General features: G+C 27.0%; 3 protein-coding genes across 4 annotated transcripts; 1 reads left to right on the forward strand and 2 right to left on the reverse strand.

Annotated features, from left to right (window-relative positions):
* Nucleotides 1–12: 12 nt before the first annotated feature.
* Nucleotides 13–2,787, forward strand: LOC123260812 (jmjC domain-containing protein C-like). The gene is made up of 2 exons (XM_044722168.1): nucleotides 13–157; nucleotides 2,289–2,787. The coding sequence occupies exon 2, from the start codon at nucleotides 2,306–2,308 to the stop codon at nucleotides 2,771–2,773; it is 468 nt and encodes a 155-aa protein (XP_044578103.1). The 5' UTR covers nucleotides 13–157; nucleotides 2,289–2,305; the 3' UTR covers nucleotides 2,774–2,787.
* On the reverse strand, nucleotides 2,695–6,867 carry LOC123260787 (arginase, hepatic). The gene is made up of 5 exons (XM_044722132.1): nucleotides 6,607–6,867; nucleotides 6,467–6,539; nucleotides 4,835–5,210; nucleotides 4,380–4,618; nucleotides 2,695–3,013 (listed from the first exon to the last, which is right to left on the reverse strand). The coding sequence occupies exons 1-5, from the start codon at nucleotides 6,730–6,732 to the stop codon at nucleotides 2,778–2,780; spliced, it is 1,050 nt and encodes a 349-aa protein (XP_044578067.1). The 5' UTR covers nucleotides 6,733–6,867; the 3' UTR covers nucleotides 2,695–2,777.
* Nucleotides 6,868–6,989: 122 nt separating this feature from the next.
* LOC123260772 (fumarate hydratase, mitochondrial-like) lies at nucleotides 6,990–16,072 on the reverse strand. 2 transcript variants are annotated; one of them, XM_044722098.1, is made up of 5 exons: nucleotides 15,848–16,072; nucleotides 10,555–10,689; nucleotides 8,997–9,743; nucleotides 7,649–8,038; nucleotides 6,990–7,195 (listed from the first exon to the last, which is right to left on the reverse strand). In XM_044722098.1, the coding sequence occupies exons 1-5, from the start codon at nucleotides 15,968–15,970 to the stop codon at nucleotides 7,067–7,069; spliced, it is 1,524 nt and encodes a 507-aa protein (XP_044578033.1). In that variant the 5' UTR covers nucleotides 15,971–16,072; the 3' UTR covers nucleotides 6,990–7,066. The 2 variants fall into 2 exon arrangements, with proteins under 2 accessions (XP_044578033.1, XP_044578035.1); XM_044722100.1 differs by lacking the exon at nucleotides 15,848–16,072 and adding an exon at nucleotides 10,765–10,899.
* Between the last annotated feature and the right edge of the window lie 55 nt (nucleotides 16,073–16,127).

The raw sequence follows: 16,127 nt of genomic DNA on the forward strand, positions 1-16,127 counted from the left end.
AACCTCATGTGGATTCTGCTTAGGATTAGACATGTGCGATCTTGATGATCATGTATGTCAATATCAATAACAAAGTGATCATGAGTTGACTCTAGTCCAGTCATCTTCTGGAGTTCATTTTTGTATTAATAATCTGGAAATATAAAATTTAACACAGGTAACCTTGATAACCAAAATACCTTAAATTTTTAATAACACTAAAGTTAGCCGAGGTTTTTAATTTTTTTTTTAATTATTAAATTAGAACTAAAAAATATTTTTTTTAAATTGCACTTTCAGTTTTTCGAGTTTTTTACAAATGAAAAATTTTTTTAATTGTTTATTTAACGAAAAAAAAATTCTAAAAATTTGTAAGTCGGCTAACTTAATTTTCATATATTTTTATTATATTTAAATCAGCTGGTATTTGACAATTTTTTTATTAATTATAACTAAAATTTATTTTTTAAATTGCATTTGTAATTTTTTAAATTTTCAGGATGTAAAATTGTTAGTTTAATTTTTATTTTAATAATTTTGTCAATGACATTAAAATTTAGTAATAACTTGACCATTTTTTAGCAAACAAATTTGTTAAAAAAAATTATTTTTAAAAAATTGCATTTTTTATTTTTAAAAGTTTCTAAATATCAATTTTTTTTGCCATAGTTTATTTGTTAAAACAATTCTGAATATTTTTAAATATGTGCTAAATTAATTTTTATATCTTGTCAATAATTAAAATTATAAAAATTGTCAGATTTCTGGTAATATCATTTATAACATTAAAATTAGCAGACATTTAAAAATTTTTAAATTTATTTTTAATAATAAATTAGGTCTAGAAAATGATTTATAAACTTATAATTTTTTAGAGCTTCTACAGATGGAATTTTTAAAATAAATTTTTCTTGTTATTATTTATTTAGTTAAAAAAATTTCTAAAAATTATCTCTCAGTTTCAATAAATTTTATTATTTTTAATTTAATGGAAAGATTTTAATTTGTTTTCTTAAAAATTGCACTGTACATTTTTAACTATTAACGTTTTTAAAGATATAAGCTCATCCCGATGTTACATTTATCAAGAGCTTTCATTTGAGTACCCACACGCATTTTTGATATATTTTTCATATATACATATATATATATATATATATAATATATAATTTAAAGATATAAGCTCATCCCGATGTTACACTTATCAAGAGCTTTCATTTGAGTACCCACATGCATTTTGATATATTTTTCATATATACATATATCGCGTTACAGATGCCATAAGGGCGTATAAAAATTATACGCCCTTATGGCACCCGGGAACCATAAGAGCGTATAAAATTTTTTTTTTTCATTTCTGCACATTTCGGACGAAAATACATCGATTACCGAAAAAATTTTTTTTTTATACGCCCTTATGGCATCCGAGGTGAGACCCGGGAGCCATAAGGGTGTATCAAAAAAATTTTTTTTTGGGAATCGACGTATTTTTGTATAAAACGTGCAGAAATGCAAAAAAAAAAATTTCGTCTAACTAAAAATTTTTTTGGACTTAGAAAAAAAAAACAGAATTTTTATTATACGCCCTTATGGCATCTGAGGTGGGTCCCGGGAGCCATAAGGGCGTATAAATTTTTTTTTTTGCATTTCTGCACATTTCAAACGAAACTACGTTGATTCCTGAAAAAAAATTTTTTATACGCCCTTATGGCTTTTCACCGGGACCTTTTGCCGGTATACGCCCTTATGGCATCTGAAACGCGATATATAATATATATAAATATATGAAAAATTGATGTGGGTACTCTAATGAAAGGTCTTGATGAGTGTAACATCAGGATGAGCTTATATTGTTAAAAATATCAATAATTCACAAGATGTAAGGTAATTTCTTAATTATTAACACTTTTAAAGATATAAGCTCATCCTGATATTACACTCATCGAGACCTTTCATGTAAGTACCCACATGGCAATTTTTACATATTTTATATATATGGTATTTGTGAAATATATAAATATATAAAATATATGAAAAAATGATGTGGGTACTTAAATGAAAGGTCTTGATGAGTGTTACATCGGGATGAGCTTATATCTTTAAAAATGTCAATAGTTCACAAGATACAAGGTCATTTCTTAATTATCTATCTAGAGATAGAGCATTTTCTAATGCAGCCTAAATACTTATCATATAAATACACTGGCCACAAAATTTCGCTTATTCTCTTAATAATATAGATTAGACTGACAATTTTAATTAAATTTACTTTTTTGACCTATGATTAATACTATATTAATTTTTTAAAGCAATTAAAGCTTTAATAATGCCATCACTGGGCGTATGGGCAGCATCGGTGGTCGGCGGAGCAGCATTTGTTGGACTGACTGGTTACGGATTTCGTTCTTTGATAAAAACAACAGTTGTCCATTCACCGCACTACCACAAAGCTATGGAGTATCTGTACGCGCATGAAGAATCCAAGCAACTGCTGGGAGAACCGATTCAACAAGTAGGATCCATGAATGTTGGAGACAAAAAATATTTTGGAGAGTACAAAACTCTCAAGTACTACACTGTACCGGTCCAAGGTTCCAAATTTCATGGAAATTTGACCTACTGGATCACTAATGTCCACGGTAACAGTAGTAACAATGATAACAACAATAATAGTAACAATAATGATGATAATAATAGTAATAATAGTAGCAAATATGTAGTAAAAAAAGTTTTATTAGAAGTGTTGACAAAGCCACGTAAAATTGTATGGGTTAAAAATGACAATAAAACGTGATAAATTATTTAAAAGTTTGTAGCGGCATGTCTGTGATTCCTTCAGGAGCTCTGAGACCGCGACGGTTGTTCCCGAGAGCAGCTTGAAGAAGAAGAACAGCAGCTCCAGCGGTCAATTCTGCACCTTTAGCGTCACTCAATAGGGGATTCACTTCTACGAGCTCGATGGCGTTTAGTCTGCCGGTACGGTACACTTGTTCCAGTAAATGGATACCTTCTCTGATTGTCAGTCCTCCCCGTACTAAAATATTCACATTGATATTAAGTTAATGAGTAAGCTTACTTGAATTTTATATATTATGATACTGAAATCAGCAAAAGGAAAATTAATTTAGCAGATATTTTATAATTTTAAGAATTTTTGTTAAAAATTATGGTAAAAAAGATTAGAAAAAAAAATTAACATGTAGAAATTTTTAAAAATCAAAAAATCCAATTTTTTAAAAATAATTTTAAGAATTTTTATTAAAAATTATGGCAAAAAAAATTGACATAGAAATTTTTAAAAATCAAAAAATTCATTTTTTTTAAAATAATTCTTCGTAACAGATTTGTTTGTTAAAGAAAATTAAAAAATGGTCAAGTATCTGCTATGCTTACTTTAATGACATCGCGTGCTTAGAGGTAAAAGGGCGTATAGCTAAGGGTTAATAGGGATTTGTGCTGAAAGGGTGTATAAAAAAATTTTTTTTTGCCATTTGGTTTGAAATTGTCTGAAACGTAAAAATCTGTGAAAAAAAAGTTGGTATCCTAAAGCTGAAAGGGCGTATCTCAAGACATACGCCCTTTCAGCTTTAAGAAAAATACTACTTAAAAGTAAAAGGGCGGATAAAAAAAATTGTAGTTTTGATACCAAATGTTAAATAATAGTTTCACAAGACAAGTTATACTAAAATAACAGCCTCCTATACAAAGTTTGATGTAAACAAATAGAAAATAAATCAATCAAAAACAAATTACGCAAAAATTAAGTAATTAATTTAAAGTAAAAATTACGTAATTAATTAAATCACGCGTATTTTATTGTTTTTTGGATATATTTTCTTTTTTAACTTTAAAAAATTGTATAGTTGAGGTTTTACGCCGCTACTACCACAGAAAGTTTTTTTTTTCACATTTTTAAACTACGAATATGTTCTTTTGTAAACTGGCCGAAAAAAAAAATTATACGCCCTTTCACCTTTAGATCACCAAAATTTCGAATTCTTAAAAGTAAAAGGACGTATAATTAAAGACATACGCCCTCTTACCTTTGCAATTTTTTTTTTCAATTTTTAACGTAGAATGTGTCTACTACTCGATTGGCAATAAAAAAAAATGTGCGCCCTTTGACCTTTGCAAAGGTAAAAGGGCGCATAAATTGTTATATACCCTTTTACCTTTAGGCACGCGACATATTAGCAGACACTTGACAATTTTTTTATTTTTAAAATAAGCTAGGTCTAGAAAACTATTTTTAAAAAAAATATGTCATTTTTTTAAGCTCATAAAAATGGAATTTTTTAAAATAAATTCTTTATGCTATAATTTATGTGTTAAGAAAATTATAAAAATTATCAGGTCTCAATTTCAGTACCATGATATATTTTAATTCAAATTAGGTATACCAGAAGTTCCAGTGCTAGGAGCTTCGAGTGGATCCAAAGCATCAATATCAAAAGTCACATGGATCGACTTTTCAGAATGTGGATCTAATTTTTCCAAGGCCATATTAACGACCTGATGAATTCCGAGTCTTTCCACATCGTCGATTCCAAATGCGGTGATTCCAAATTTTTCAATCACTAATCTTTCGTACATGTCGACTGAGCGCAGTCCAATGTATGCTATGTTCCTTATTGACAACCTGAAATAATTTAATTTTATATTATTAATTTTTTTAAGGGGGTATTTTGGTCTAGAAGCATGCCGTAAAAAAAAAAGCAATCAATATTTTTACCATCCATTTTTTTATAAATTATTTATCAACATTATAAGAATACAGAAATGGTGAAATTTCATGCTTCTAGACCAGAATACCCCCTTAATAGATTGTGTATAAAAATCAATACAAACAACGAACATTGGTTTCTGCCAATCCATCCCAGGCAAATGAGGCCAGTAATCAGACAACTCGGAAGCGATTAACGCCACAGGCATTCCATGAGCATTACCACTGCTACTCGTCTTGTTGGTATTTAAGTCTGCGTGAGCGTCTACCCAGAGTAAGACAACATTGTTACTACCCTTGGATTTGACATGTGCGTCGACAGTCCCTACAGTTAAGCTATGATCTCCACCGAGTGTCACTGGAGTTCTTCCGTCTTTTAGTACCTTCTCAAACATCTCGGACACTTTGTACGTGCAAGCAGCTACTTCATTTAAATGGTCCATATTATCGATACCTTCCTTCGAATTTGTTTCATATTTTACATCTCCGTAATCTTTTACATCCAATCCTATCAACAAAATTATTTTATATTTTTTTTAATCATTAAATTACATAAAATAAAACTAGCAACCTTACAGTCACTATGTGACTGCCGTGACTTGTGAACTATTAATAAATAAAATTTTGCTTTACTAAATAATGACTTTTGTTAAATTGCACTGTACTTTCTTAACTTTTGACCCGATGTTACACTCATCAAGAGCTTTCATTTGAATACCCACATGCATTTTTGATATATTTTTCATATATACATATATGTAATATATATATAAGTATATAAAATATATGAAAAATTGATGTGGGTACTTAAATGAAAGGTCTCGGTGAGTGTAATGTCAGGGTGAGCTTATATCTTTAAAAATCTCATTAGTTGACAAGATACAATGTCATTTCTTAATTATTGATATTTTTAAAGATATAAGCTCATCCCGATGTTACACTCATCAAGAGCTTTCATTTGAGTACCCACATGCATTTTTGATATATTTTTCATATATACATATATGTAATATATATAAATATATAAAATATATGAAAAATTGATGTGGGTACTCAAATGAAAGGTCTCGATGACTGTAATGTCAAGGTGAACTTATATCTTTAAAAATGTCAATAGTTCACAAGATACAAGGTTATTTCTTAATTATGTAACATATATTTCAAAGATATAAGCTAATCCCGATGTTACATTCATCAAGCGCTTTCATTTGAGTACCCACATGCATTTTTGATATATTTTTCATATATACATATATATAAAATATATAAATATATGAAAAATTGATGTGGGTACTCAAATGAAAGGTCTTGATGAGTGTAACATCGGGATGAGTTTATATCTTTAAAAATGTCAATCGTGCACAAGATACGAGGTCATTTCTCCATTATGTATCTAGAGATAGATCATTTTCGAATGTAGCCCAAATACTCATTATCATAAATTGACTATTGGTGAGAATGATATGAAACCATGAAAAGGCACAACTCTAGGTCAAGACTTTTCTAACGATACCAAATTTAACAATAAAAACCCATTTTATCATACAAATACACTAGCCACAAAATTTCGCTCATTCTCTTAATAATATAGATTATGATGCAGAAACTAACAGACAATTCTAGGAATTTTTTTACCAATTAACTATTATACAAAAAGAAATGTTTTCTAACATGTAAAATTTTTTTTTTATTATAGTTTAATTGTAAAAATCCTAAAAATTTGTTAGATGTCTGTTAAATTCAGTATCATATAAAATTAATTACCAATACTCTCCAATCCTTGGATAAGCCCAGCCTTTCTGATAGCATCTGGACCAAGCCCAACGCCTTGCTTTTTCTAAAAACAATTAAATATAATAATTAATTACAATTAAATAGGTAAATAAATTAAATTTGTTTCTCACCTGGCCTTTGTCAAAAGGTACTCCAATGATCCCGACTTTTCTGTAATTTCTTACAGTAATTGTTTGTCTTAAAAAACATTGGCACTTTTGGAGAAGTCTTGAACAGTTCTTGGTTCTAACAAACATTTTTGGAAACTAATAGCTATGTAAAACAAGAAAAGTAGATTATTCTGACACATCGTAGATAAGTGTTTGAAACGCGATGACCTTATGAACTTAGTATACCTACCAGTGGTAGAAATTATTTTTAAAAATAAATATATTGGAATTTTACATTTTAAATAGTTTTTTTTATTTTTATCTATGTCACCATTTTTTCAATTTATACCACGCATAATTAATAATAAGTGAGTAAAGTGAGTATGACTTTGTGAAAATGCAACTTTTATAAAAATCATACGCAAACATTCTCTTTAATTATAATTAGTAATTACATAATATGTACGGTAGTTAGATTAATTTACTTAGGTCCCAACATTTGTTCCGGTCGAACCCATTGGTTGAATTGTTCTTCAGTAAGACCGTTCTTTAGTGCTGATTCTTTTAGCGTTAATTTTTGCTTGTGCGCTTGTTTAGCAATTGCAGCGGCCTGGAAGATAATTTTTTTAAATTATTTAATTATTATTTATTTAATAATAAATTATCATTATTATTTTATTGTCTTTAAGGTTGTTAAACTAATTACTAGTGAAAAAAATCTTGACTTGATTTTGTCTTTTAATGATTTCAGATGTTTTTTAAAGACAATTAATTAAACACAAAATTAATTTTATAAAATAAAAATTAATTACAGAAGATGTTCATATTTTTTCTCCCATAATTTTATTTTTTTTTAAACATTACTAAAAAAAATTGTCAGCAATAAATTAATATTGAAATAAAGAACACCTGCAAGTAAATAAAATTATTATATCTTGTATGTAAATTTATGGATAGATTTAATTATTTAAATAAATAATTCTTTGATGATTGCGCAATAACTACTGATTGCTAATTATTAATTACAATTATTATAATTTAACTAAAAAAAACTTGTACTAACCTTGTCGTATCCAATATGTGGATTAAGAGCAGTGACTAACATCAAACTTTCGTTCATGATTTTCTTGATATTGTCAATATTCGGCTCAATACCAACGACGCAGTTTTTAGTAAACGCTGCTGCGGAGTCTCCAAGAAGTCTAGCAGATCTGAGAGTATTGGCAACCATAACAGGTTTGAAAACATTAAGTTCAAAGTGGCCATTGCTACCACCGATTGTTGTAGCGACGTGGTTGCCCATTACTTGAGCACAGACCATTGTAATAGCTTCACACTGAGTCGGGTTGACTTTTCCAGGCATAATGGAGCTTCCTGGTTCGTTTTCTGGGAGCGACAATTCGCCGAGTCCACAGCGGGGCCCACTTCCTAGGAATCTGATGTCATTGGCAATCTATAAAAAAAATTAATTATAAAATTATAGAATTAATTTGGATTTGTGAACTATAAATAAATAAAATTTTGCTTTATTAAATAATGAATTTTGTTAAATTGCACTGTACTTTCTTAATTTTTGACGTTTTTGAAGATATAAGCTCATCCCAATGTTACACTCATCAAGAGCTTTCATTTGAGTACCCACAAGCATTTTGATATATTTTTCATAGATACATTATATATATATATATATATATATATATATATATATATATATATATATATATATATATATATATATATATATATATATATAATATATAAATATATGAAAAAATGATGTAGGTACTCAAATGAAAGGTCTCAATGAGTGTAATGTCGGAGTGAACTTATATCTTTAAAAATGTCCATAGTTCACAAGATATTTGTTAAATTGCACTGTACTCCCTCAACTATGGAAGTTTTTAAAGATATAAGCTCATCCGGATGTTACACTCATCACGAGCTTTCATTTAAGTACCCACAAGCATTTTTGATATATTTTTCATATATACATATATACAATATATATGAATATATGAAATATATGACAAATTGATGTGGATACTCAAATGAAAGGTCTCAATGAGTGTAATGTCGGGGTGAGCTTATATTTTTAAAAATGTCAATAGTTCACGATATATTTGTTAAATTGCACTATACTTCCTTAACTATGGAAGTTTTTAAAGATATAAGCTCATCCCGATGTTACACTTATCAAGAGCTTTCATTTGAGTACCCACATACATTTTTTATATATTTTTCATATATACATATATACAATATGTATGAATAAATGAAATATATGAAAAATTGATGTGGATACTCAAATGAAAGGTCTCAATGAGTGTAATGTCGGGGTGAGCTTATATCAACACTGGCCATAAAATTTTACTTATTCTCTTAATAATATATATTATAACTCTGTAGTTTACCTTCATGATAGAGACTGCAACAGTATTCAAAGCACCGTGAACTTCCACGATAGCGTCATGAGCAGCAAGAGCCTCAAATTTGTTCGGCGCTGTGACAAACGGATAGCCAGTAAGCGAAGCTATTCTAGCGGCTGTCTTCTCAGCGAATCCTTTCCTGGTATTCAGCCCAGTACCTACGGCAGTACCTCCCAGAGCCAGTTGATACAGTCTCGGCAAAGTGTCCTTGACTCTGGCGATTCCGTACTCAACTTGAGTCGCGTAAGCCGAGAACTCCTGGCCCAAAGTCAACGGGACCGCGTCCTGGGTGTGAGTTCTGCCGATCTTAATAATGTCCTTCCAGGCGTTGGCTTTGGCTTTCAGCGCTGCGTGGAGCTGGGTCAACCCGGGTAGCAGAATTTGGTTGATCTCCAAGGCCACGGCGATGTGCATTGCTGTTGGGAAAGTGTCATTCGAGCTCTGAGACATGTTGACGTGGTCGTTAGGGTGGACAGGTTTTTTTGAGCCTAGCTCTCCACCAAGAATTTCTATTGCACGGTTAGATATTACTTCGTTGGTATTCATGTTTGACTGGGTACCGGAACCTGTTTGCCAGATTACAAGTGGAAAATGATCTTCGTAAAGTTTTCCACTTATTACATCATCAGCGGCTTTGCTTATCGCGTCGGCTACCTTTGGATCAAGGCCAAACTCCTTGTTTACTTCTGCGGCTGCTTTTTTTAAGATTCCCATTGCGACTATTACTCTGTACTGAAAATTAGTAATTATTTTAATTACTTATACTTATAAATTTTTTTATAAAAATTTTTTTTGAAAAAATAATTTAAAATTTATTAAAAATTTGATTTTTTATCAAATTTACATCTGATGATTTTTAGAATTTTTTAAATAAATATAAATTTTTATAAAAAAAATTTTTTTAATAATTTAACTTGTAAATCTTTAAGAAAATTATTGATGTAATTTTTTAAAATCATCATTTTATAAAATATAAAGAATTATCATGTATTTATTTAAATGATCTGTTATTTAATATTAACAATAAAAATTATTAGCTAATTTAAAATTTATTAGAAATCTGGTTTTTTATCAAATTGACATCTGATGATTTTTAGGATTTTTTAAAATAAATATAAATTTTTATAAAAAAATTTTTTTTTAACAATTTTACTTATAAATCTTTAAAAAAAATTATTGATGTAATTTTTAAAAATCATCATTTTATAAAATATAAAGATTTATCATGTATTTATTTAAATGATCTGTTATGTTATTTAATATTAACAATAAAAATTATTAGCTAATTTAAAATTTATTAGAAATCTGGTTTTTTATCAAATTGACATCTGATGATTTTTAGGATTTTTTAAAATAAATATAAATTTTTATAAAAAATTTTTTTTTTAACAATTTTACTTATAAATCTTTAAAAAAAATTATTGATGTAATTTTTTAAAATCATCATTTTATAAAATATAAAAATTTATCATGTATTTATTTAAATGATCTGATATTTAATATCAACAATAAAAATTATAAGCTAAAAAACTTATCAACTTACCGGCATACGCTCAGATTTATCACCAATAGGAAAATTCATAACAGATCTCAAAGTTTGCGCTCCATAATATTTATCCGCTGGTACTTTCAACTCTCCAAAGGTATCACGTTCAAGCCGGTAGCCTTTATCGGAGCTCTGAAAAAAAAATTTACTATTAATAACCTATTATAATAAATAGGTAGAACATATTATAAAAATAAAAAATCGGACCATTCTTAAAAAAAAATGATTCAAGATAAAATAAACACACGATAGCACGTATGGTTCACAAATGCGGGAGGTATCAGTCTGATTTGACTTTACATGACCCTGAGTTCTGAGTAGGGATAAATAGATTGTGAAGTTTACTATCCTGGGACTTGAGATAATATGGATCTATTTGAACATGTTAATTTAAATTTTTATTCCGTTTGTTACTGAATTTAAGGAAGTATAGGACGTACAGTCCGTTCACTGTTTCATCTCATAATGCATATATATAGCTATACTATAGTACGTGACTTAAGAAGGATTAATTTTCAGAAAACTTAACAAGTTTTTACTAGTGATTTAATGAAATTTAGCTTACTGAAATAATCTTTTATGCATTAAATAACTATTTTATTATCAAATAATTGATAATTTATTTTTAATTTGAATAAAATAATAAGTTTTTTAATTTTAAATATTTTTTAAAAAGTTTGGCAACGCAATAAATTTTATCGCGGTTGCGCATGCGTTGACTGCTCTATTCGTGTTTTTGATGGGTACGTGTGTATTATGTTTACAAGTAATGCTATTAAAAATATCGAAATATTAAAGAATTAAAATATTGATTATTTAATTATGTTATGTTTTATAATAAATAATAACAATTTTATAATATTTTTCTTAACCTATTTGATATTCCACAGATTCGGTAGAATCTGGCGCCAAGTTCCGTTCAAATCCGTTGTAAACGGAGCGCCAGACTACCGAGTGTGTTTACTGTAAGCAGAACGGTATTTCGAGGTTGCAAAATTTTATTTAATTCTACGGTACTTCTTGTTCCTAAATTTTATATTATAACAGTAATTCATACTTTATTTTACTGATATCAATTAATTATATTCAATTATAACAATTAATCTACTTGAAATTATTAAATTTTATCAGCACAAACTATAGCAAGCTCAAAAATTTCGATCCTAACTTTTTTTCGATGTAAAAAGTGACATGCCACAGACTAAGTAATTCGAGAATTCATGGTAATAGTCCAATAGATGGGAAACTACAGTTAAAAAAATAAATTTCATCGCTTGCATATACACCCGCCAGGGTGCGCTGCAATTATTTTTACATAAACTGTAGCTTCAAGGGGATAGTTTGCTATAAAAAATGCAGCCAACTTGAGATTTAAGTTGGTACCAATTGCAAATTTTTATTATAATTACAAAAAATACTGAAATCCGAACAAAAACAGTTTCACTGTAAAAAAACCGCGCCAAGTCCACGTTCATAAGACTATTAAGAAAAAAAAAATTTTTTTTTTCTTTACAAAAAGATATAAAATAGAAAAATTAAAAAATCCAAGTAACCGATATGATTGTACAATGAGAGACAATAATTTATGCCTGCTTGTGTTGCTTTGGTATCGATGAAAGTTTGGATGTATGAAAATTTGTCCAAATAAATATGAAAGTTTGTAAAAATGCTGATGAGTATAAATGAATAAAAGCATAGGAAAATTTATGTATAATTGTATATAAATACAAATGATTCTATGTAAATTAGATCATCTGTGCAATTTTACAGTTGTACACATGACCAACTGAACAAATAAAATTCCCTATTTTTAAAAATATGTACAACTAATAATATGTTTATTTGATTATAATTCCAAAAGTATAAATGGAAAAATGAACATTACTATAAATGAAAATTTATAAATTTACTAGCTAATAAAAATATCATTTGAATAAATGATTAATACAAGTATAAAAAAAAATTAATGATACATTCATTAATGAACTTATGTATTCAAAAATATAGATCGGATGTAAAAACTATGATAATTATTTGAACAAAAGAAATTGCAGATAAATAATCGTAATGAATAAATGCAGAAATGATTTTATGAATAAACGACATTATGATCATTAGTATTTTTAAGGTTGTGTATAAATAAACATTTTTAAACATGATGATCGGCACAAATGAAAGCTGTCCGAATGGATATTTGAATAAATAAAATTCTATCCAAATAAATCGAGAAAAATAAACATCTGCATTAAAAGTTAATCTGTAAAATGAATATTTGTCCAGAAGTTACACTCAAAAATGAATATTTTTTCCAAAAGTTAAACTGTTAAAATTAATATTAGTTAAAAGAAGATTTCCACGATCTCCCTCTAGTAATTTTATACTGTCAATATTTAGATTTAGAAATAGTAGCAGTCACTTTATAACTTTCATTACTTTTTTATTATAAGTTTATTTAAAGTAAAACAAATATTCATACAACTTTTACAACTCATTGTCTAAACGTAAAATCTATTACAATATATGAACTATTATGCTAATAAAATTATTAGAGAGATATCGTGGAAATCTTTTTTTTAACCGATATTCATTTTGACAGTTTAACTTCTGGACAAATATTCATTTTTACAGATTAACTTTAATGCAGATGTTCATTTTTCTTGATTTATTTGGATAGAATTTCATTTATTCAAATATCCATTTGGTCAGCGTTCATTTGTACCGATCATCATGTTTAAAAATGTTTGTTATACACAACCTTATACTAATGATCATAATGTCGTTTATTCATAAAATCATTTCTGCATTTATTCATTACGATTATTTATCTGTAATTTCTTTTGTTCAAATAATTATCATAGTTTTTTTACATCCGGATCTATATTTTTGAATACATAAGTTCATTAATTGAATGTATCATTAATTTTTATACTCTTGTATTATTAATCATTTATTCAAATGATATTTTTATTAATTAGTAAATTTATAAATTTTCATTTATAGTAATGTTCATTTTTCCATTTATACTTTTGGAATTAGAATCAAATAAACATATTATTAGTTGTACATATTTTTAAAAATAGGGAATTTTATTTGTTCAGTTGGTCATGTGTACAACTGTAAAATTGCACAGATGATCTAATTTACATAGAATCATTTGTATTTATATACAATTATACGTAAATTTTTCTGTGCTTTTATTCATTTATACTCATCAGCATTTTTACAAACTTTCATATTTATTTGGACAAATTTTCATAAATCCAAACTTTCATCGATACCAAAGCAACACAAGCAGGCATAAATTATAGTCTCTCATTGTATATGATTTTCGGAAATTAAAAAAAATTTTGTTGTAAATTTAAAAATTAAGAAAAAAATTTTGGAACGTACTTGGTGTGCGTCATTGTGTATTTCAATTTTTTTAAAGTCCTAGTAAATAGATTTTACGAATTTCATGAAAAGTAAAATATTTTGCAACCACGCACACTAAATACGTTCCAAAATTTTTTTCTTAATTTTTAAGTTTACAACAAAATTTTTAATTTCCGAAAATCATATACAATTATAGTTTTTTAATTTTTCTATTTTATATCTTTTTGTAAAGAAAAAAAAAAATTTTTTTTTTCTTAATAGTCTTATGAACGTGGACTTGGCGCGGTTTTTTTTACAGTGAAACTGTTTTTGTTCGGATTTCTTTTAACCTATTTCATTGAAGCTTTAAATTTCCCGCGCGACCCACCATGTACGGCGTTGCCGTCAACATAACCCACATTTGCTATGGCTGACTATTTTTTTAAAATTTAGATTTTTCAAACTCAATTATTTTTATAACTAAGTACCCTCAACTTAATTTTATTTTTTCAATAATTTTTGAAAATTTTTTTTTTCTTACAATGAGTTTTTCGAAGCTTTCTCATTATTTTTTCATCATGAAATTTATTAAAACAAGAGTAGGTGTGAGATTTGGTATGTCATTACAATGTTAAATGACCTGTTTTTAATCTTGTTTTATAAATAAACTATCAACCCTAGGTCTCTGAAATTTTAACACAACACGTATTAAATATATTTCTATCGATCCTAAAAATTTTAAATTGATCTCATTATTTCGATTTAACTCCCATACCTCCTTAATAAAGTAGAGCGCAGTTAATACGCTGTTACGATTCGAAAGTTTTACTACCGCTAAATGACATTAAAGTTAGCAGTCGCTTGACAATTTTTTAATTTATTTTTAATAAATAGATTTGCTCCGAAAAATTATTTCTAATAAATTGGATTTTTTATTTTTTTAATTTTCTAAATGTCAATTTTTTTCTCTCATTTTCTTTGACATATTTGTTAAAAAAATTCTTAAAATTATAATGAAAATTAAGTTAGCCGACATCTAAAAATTTTTAGAATTTTTTTTTTTTTATTAAAAAAACTATTACAAAATAATTAAAAAAAATTTTCATTTGTAAAAAACTCGAAAAACTGAAAGTGCAATTTTTAAAAAATATTTTTTAGTTCTAATTTAATAATTAAAAAAAAAAATTAAGAACGTCGGCTAACTTTATTGTTATAAAATTATAATGAAAATTAATTTAGAAGATATTGAATAATTTTTAGAATCTTATTGACAAATAAATTATGGCAAAAAAAATGAAAAAAAAAAAATTGACATGGAGAAATTTAAAAAAATTAAAAATGCAATTTTTTAAAAATAATTTTTTCGAAAAAATTTATTTGTTAAAAAAAATTAAAAAAATGGTTAAGTGACTGTTAACTTAAATGTCATAAAATTATAATGAAAATTAAGTTAGCCGTCATCTAAAAATTAAAAAAAAAATTTTTTATTAAAAAAATTAATTAAAAAAAAATTTCATTTGTAAAAAACTTGAAAAACTGTAAGTGAAATTTGTAAAAAATATTTTTTTGCTCTAATTTTTTCAATAAAAAAAAATCAAAAAATTAAAAACGTCAGCTAACTTAAATGTCATAAAATTATAATATATGTGCTAAATTAATTTTCATGCACTTTAAATAATTTTTATCTATTGCTTCTTTTATTACTGTCATTGTTATTGTCATTTTTAATAAAGTAAGACATATGGGCTGAAAGAATAATTTAATTTCAGCCCAAATGATTCTGTTACGCAATTGCTCCAATCTGTTATGAATAAAAAATTTTTTAACTTACAAGAAAAATAAAAAAAAATATTTTTAAAATCAATTTTAATTTACCTTATTTTTAATTATAAATTAATTTATTAATTAATTAAAAAAAAATATATATATATATACTTACATTACGAACAATAATATTATTAAATACTGAAGCTTGTTTCAACCCATGGGAAAATCCTAGATTTACTTTCAGCTGATTGCGAACTGAGGATAATCCTCGACCCCTAAATACATTGTAAGACATTTTTTATGTCTAATAATTTGTTTATTTTTTTTTCCAAAAAAATTTTTTCTAATACTGATTTTAAGCGCGAGGTTAGGTTGGGTTACTACTTTTTACAGAAGTGTTGGATAATTCCTCACATATATACACACAGCTGTTCAATTTATTCAATTTTCCC

This window comes from Cotesia glomerata, linkage group LG3 (assembly GCF_020080835.1).
Source record: "Cotesia glomerata isolate CgM1 linkage group LG3, MPM_Cglom_v2.3, whole genome shotgun sequence".
NCBI classification, from domain to species: Eukaryota; Metazoa; Arthropoda; class Insecta; order Hymenoptera; family Braconidae; genus Cotesia; species Cotesia glomerata.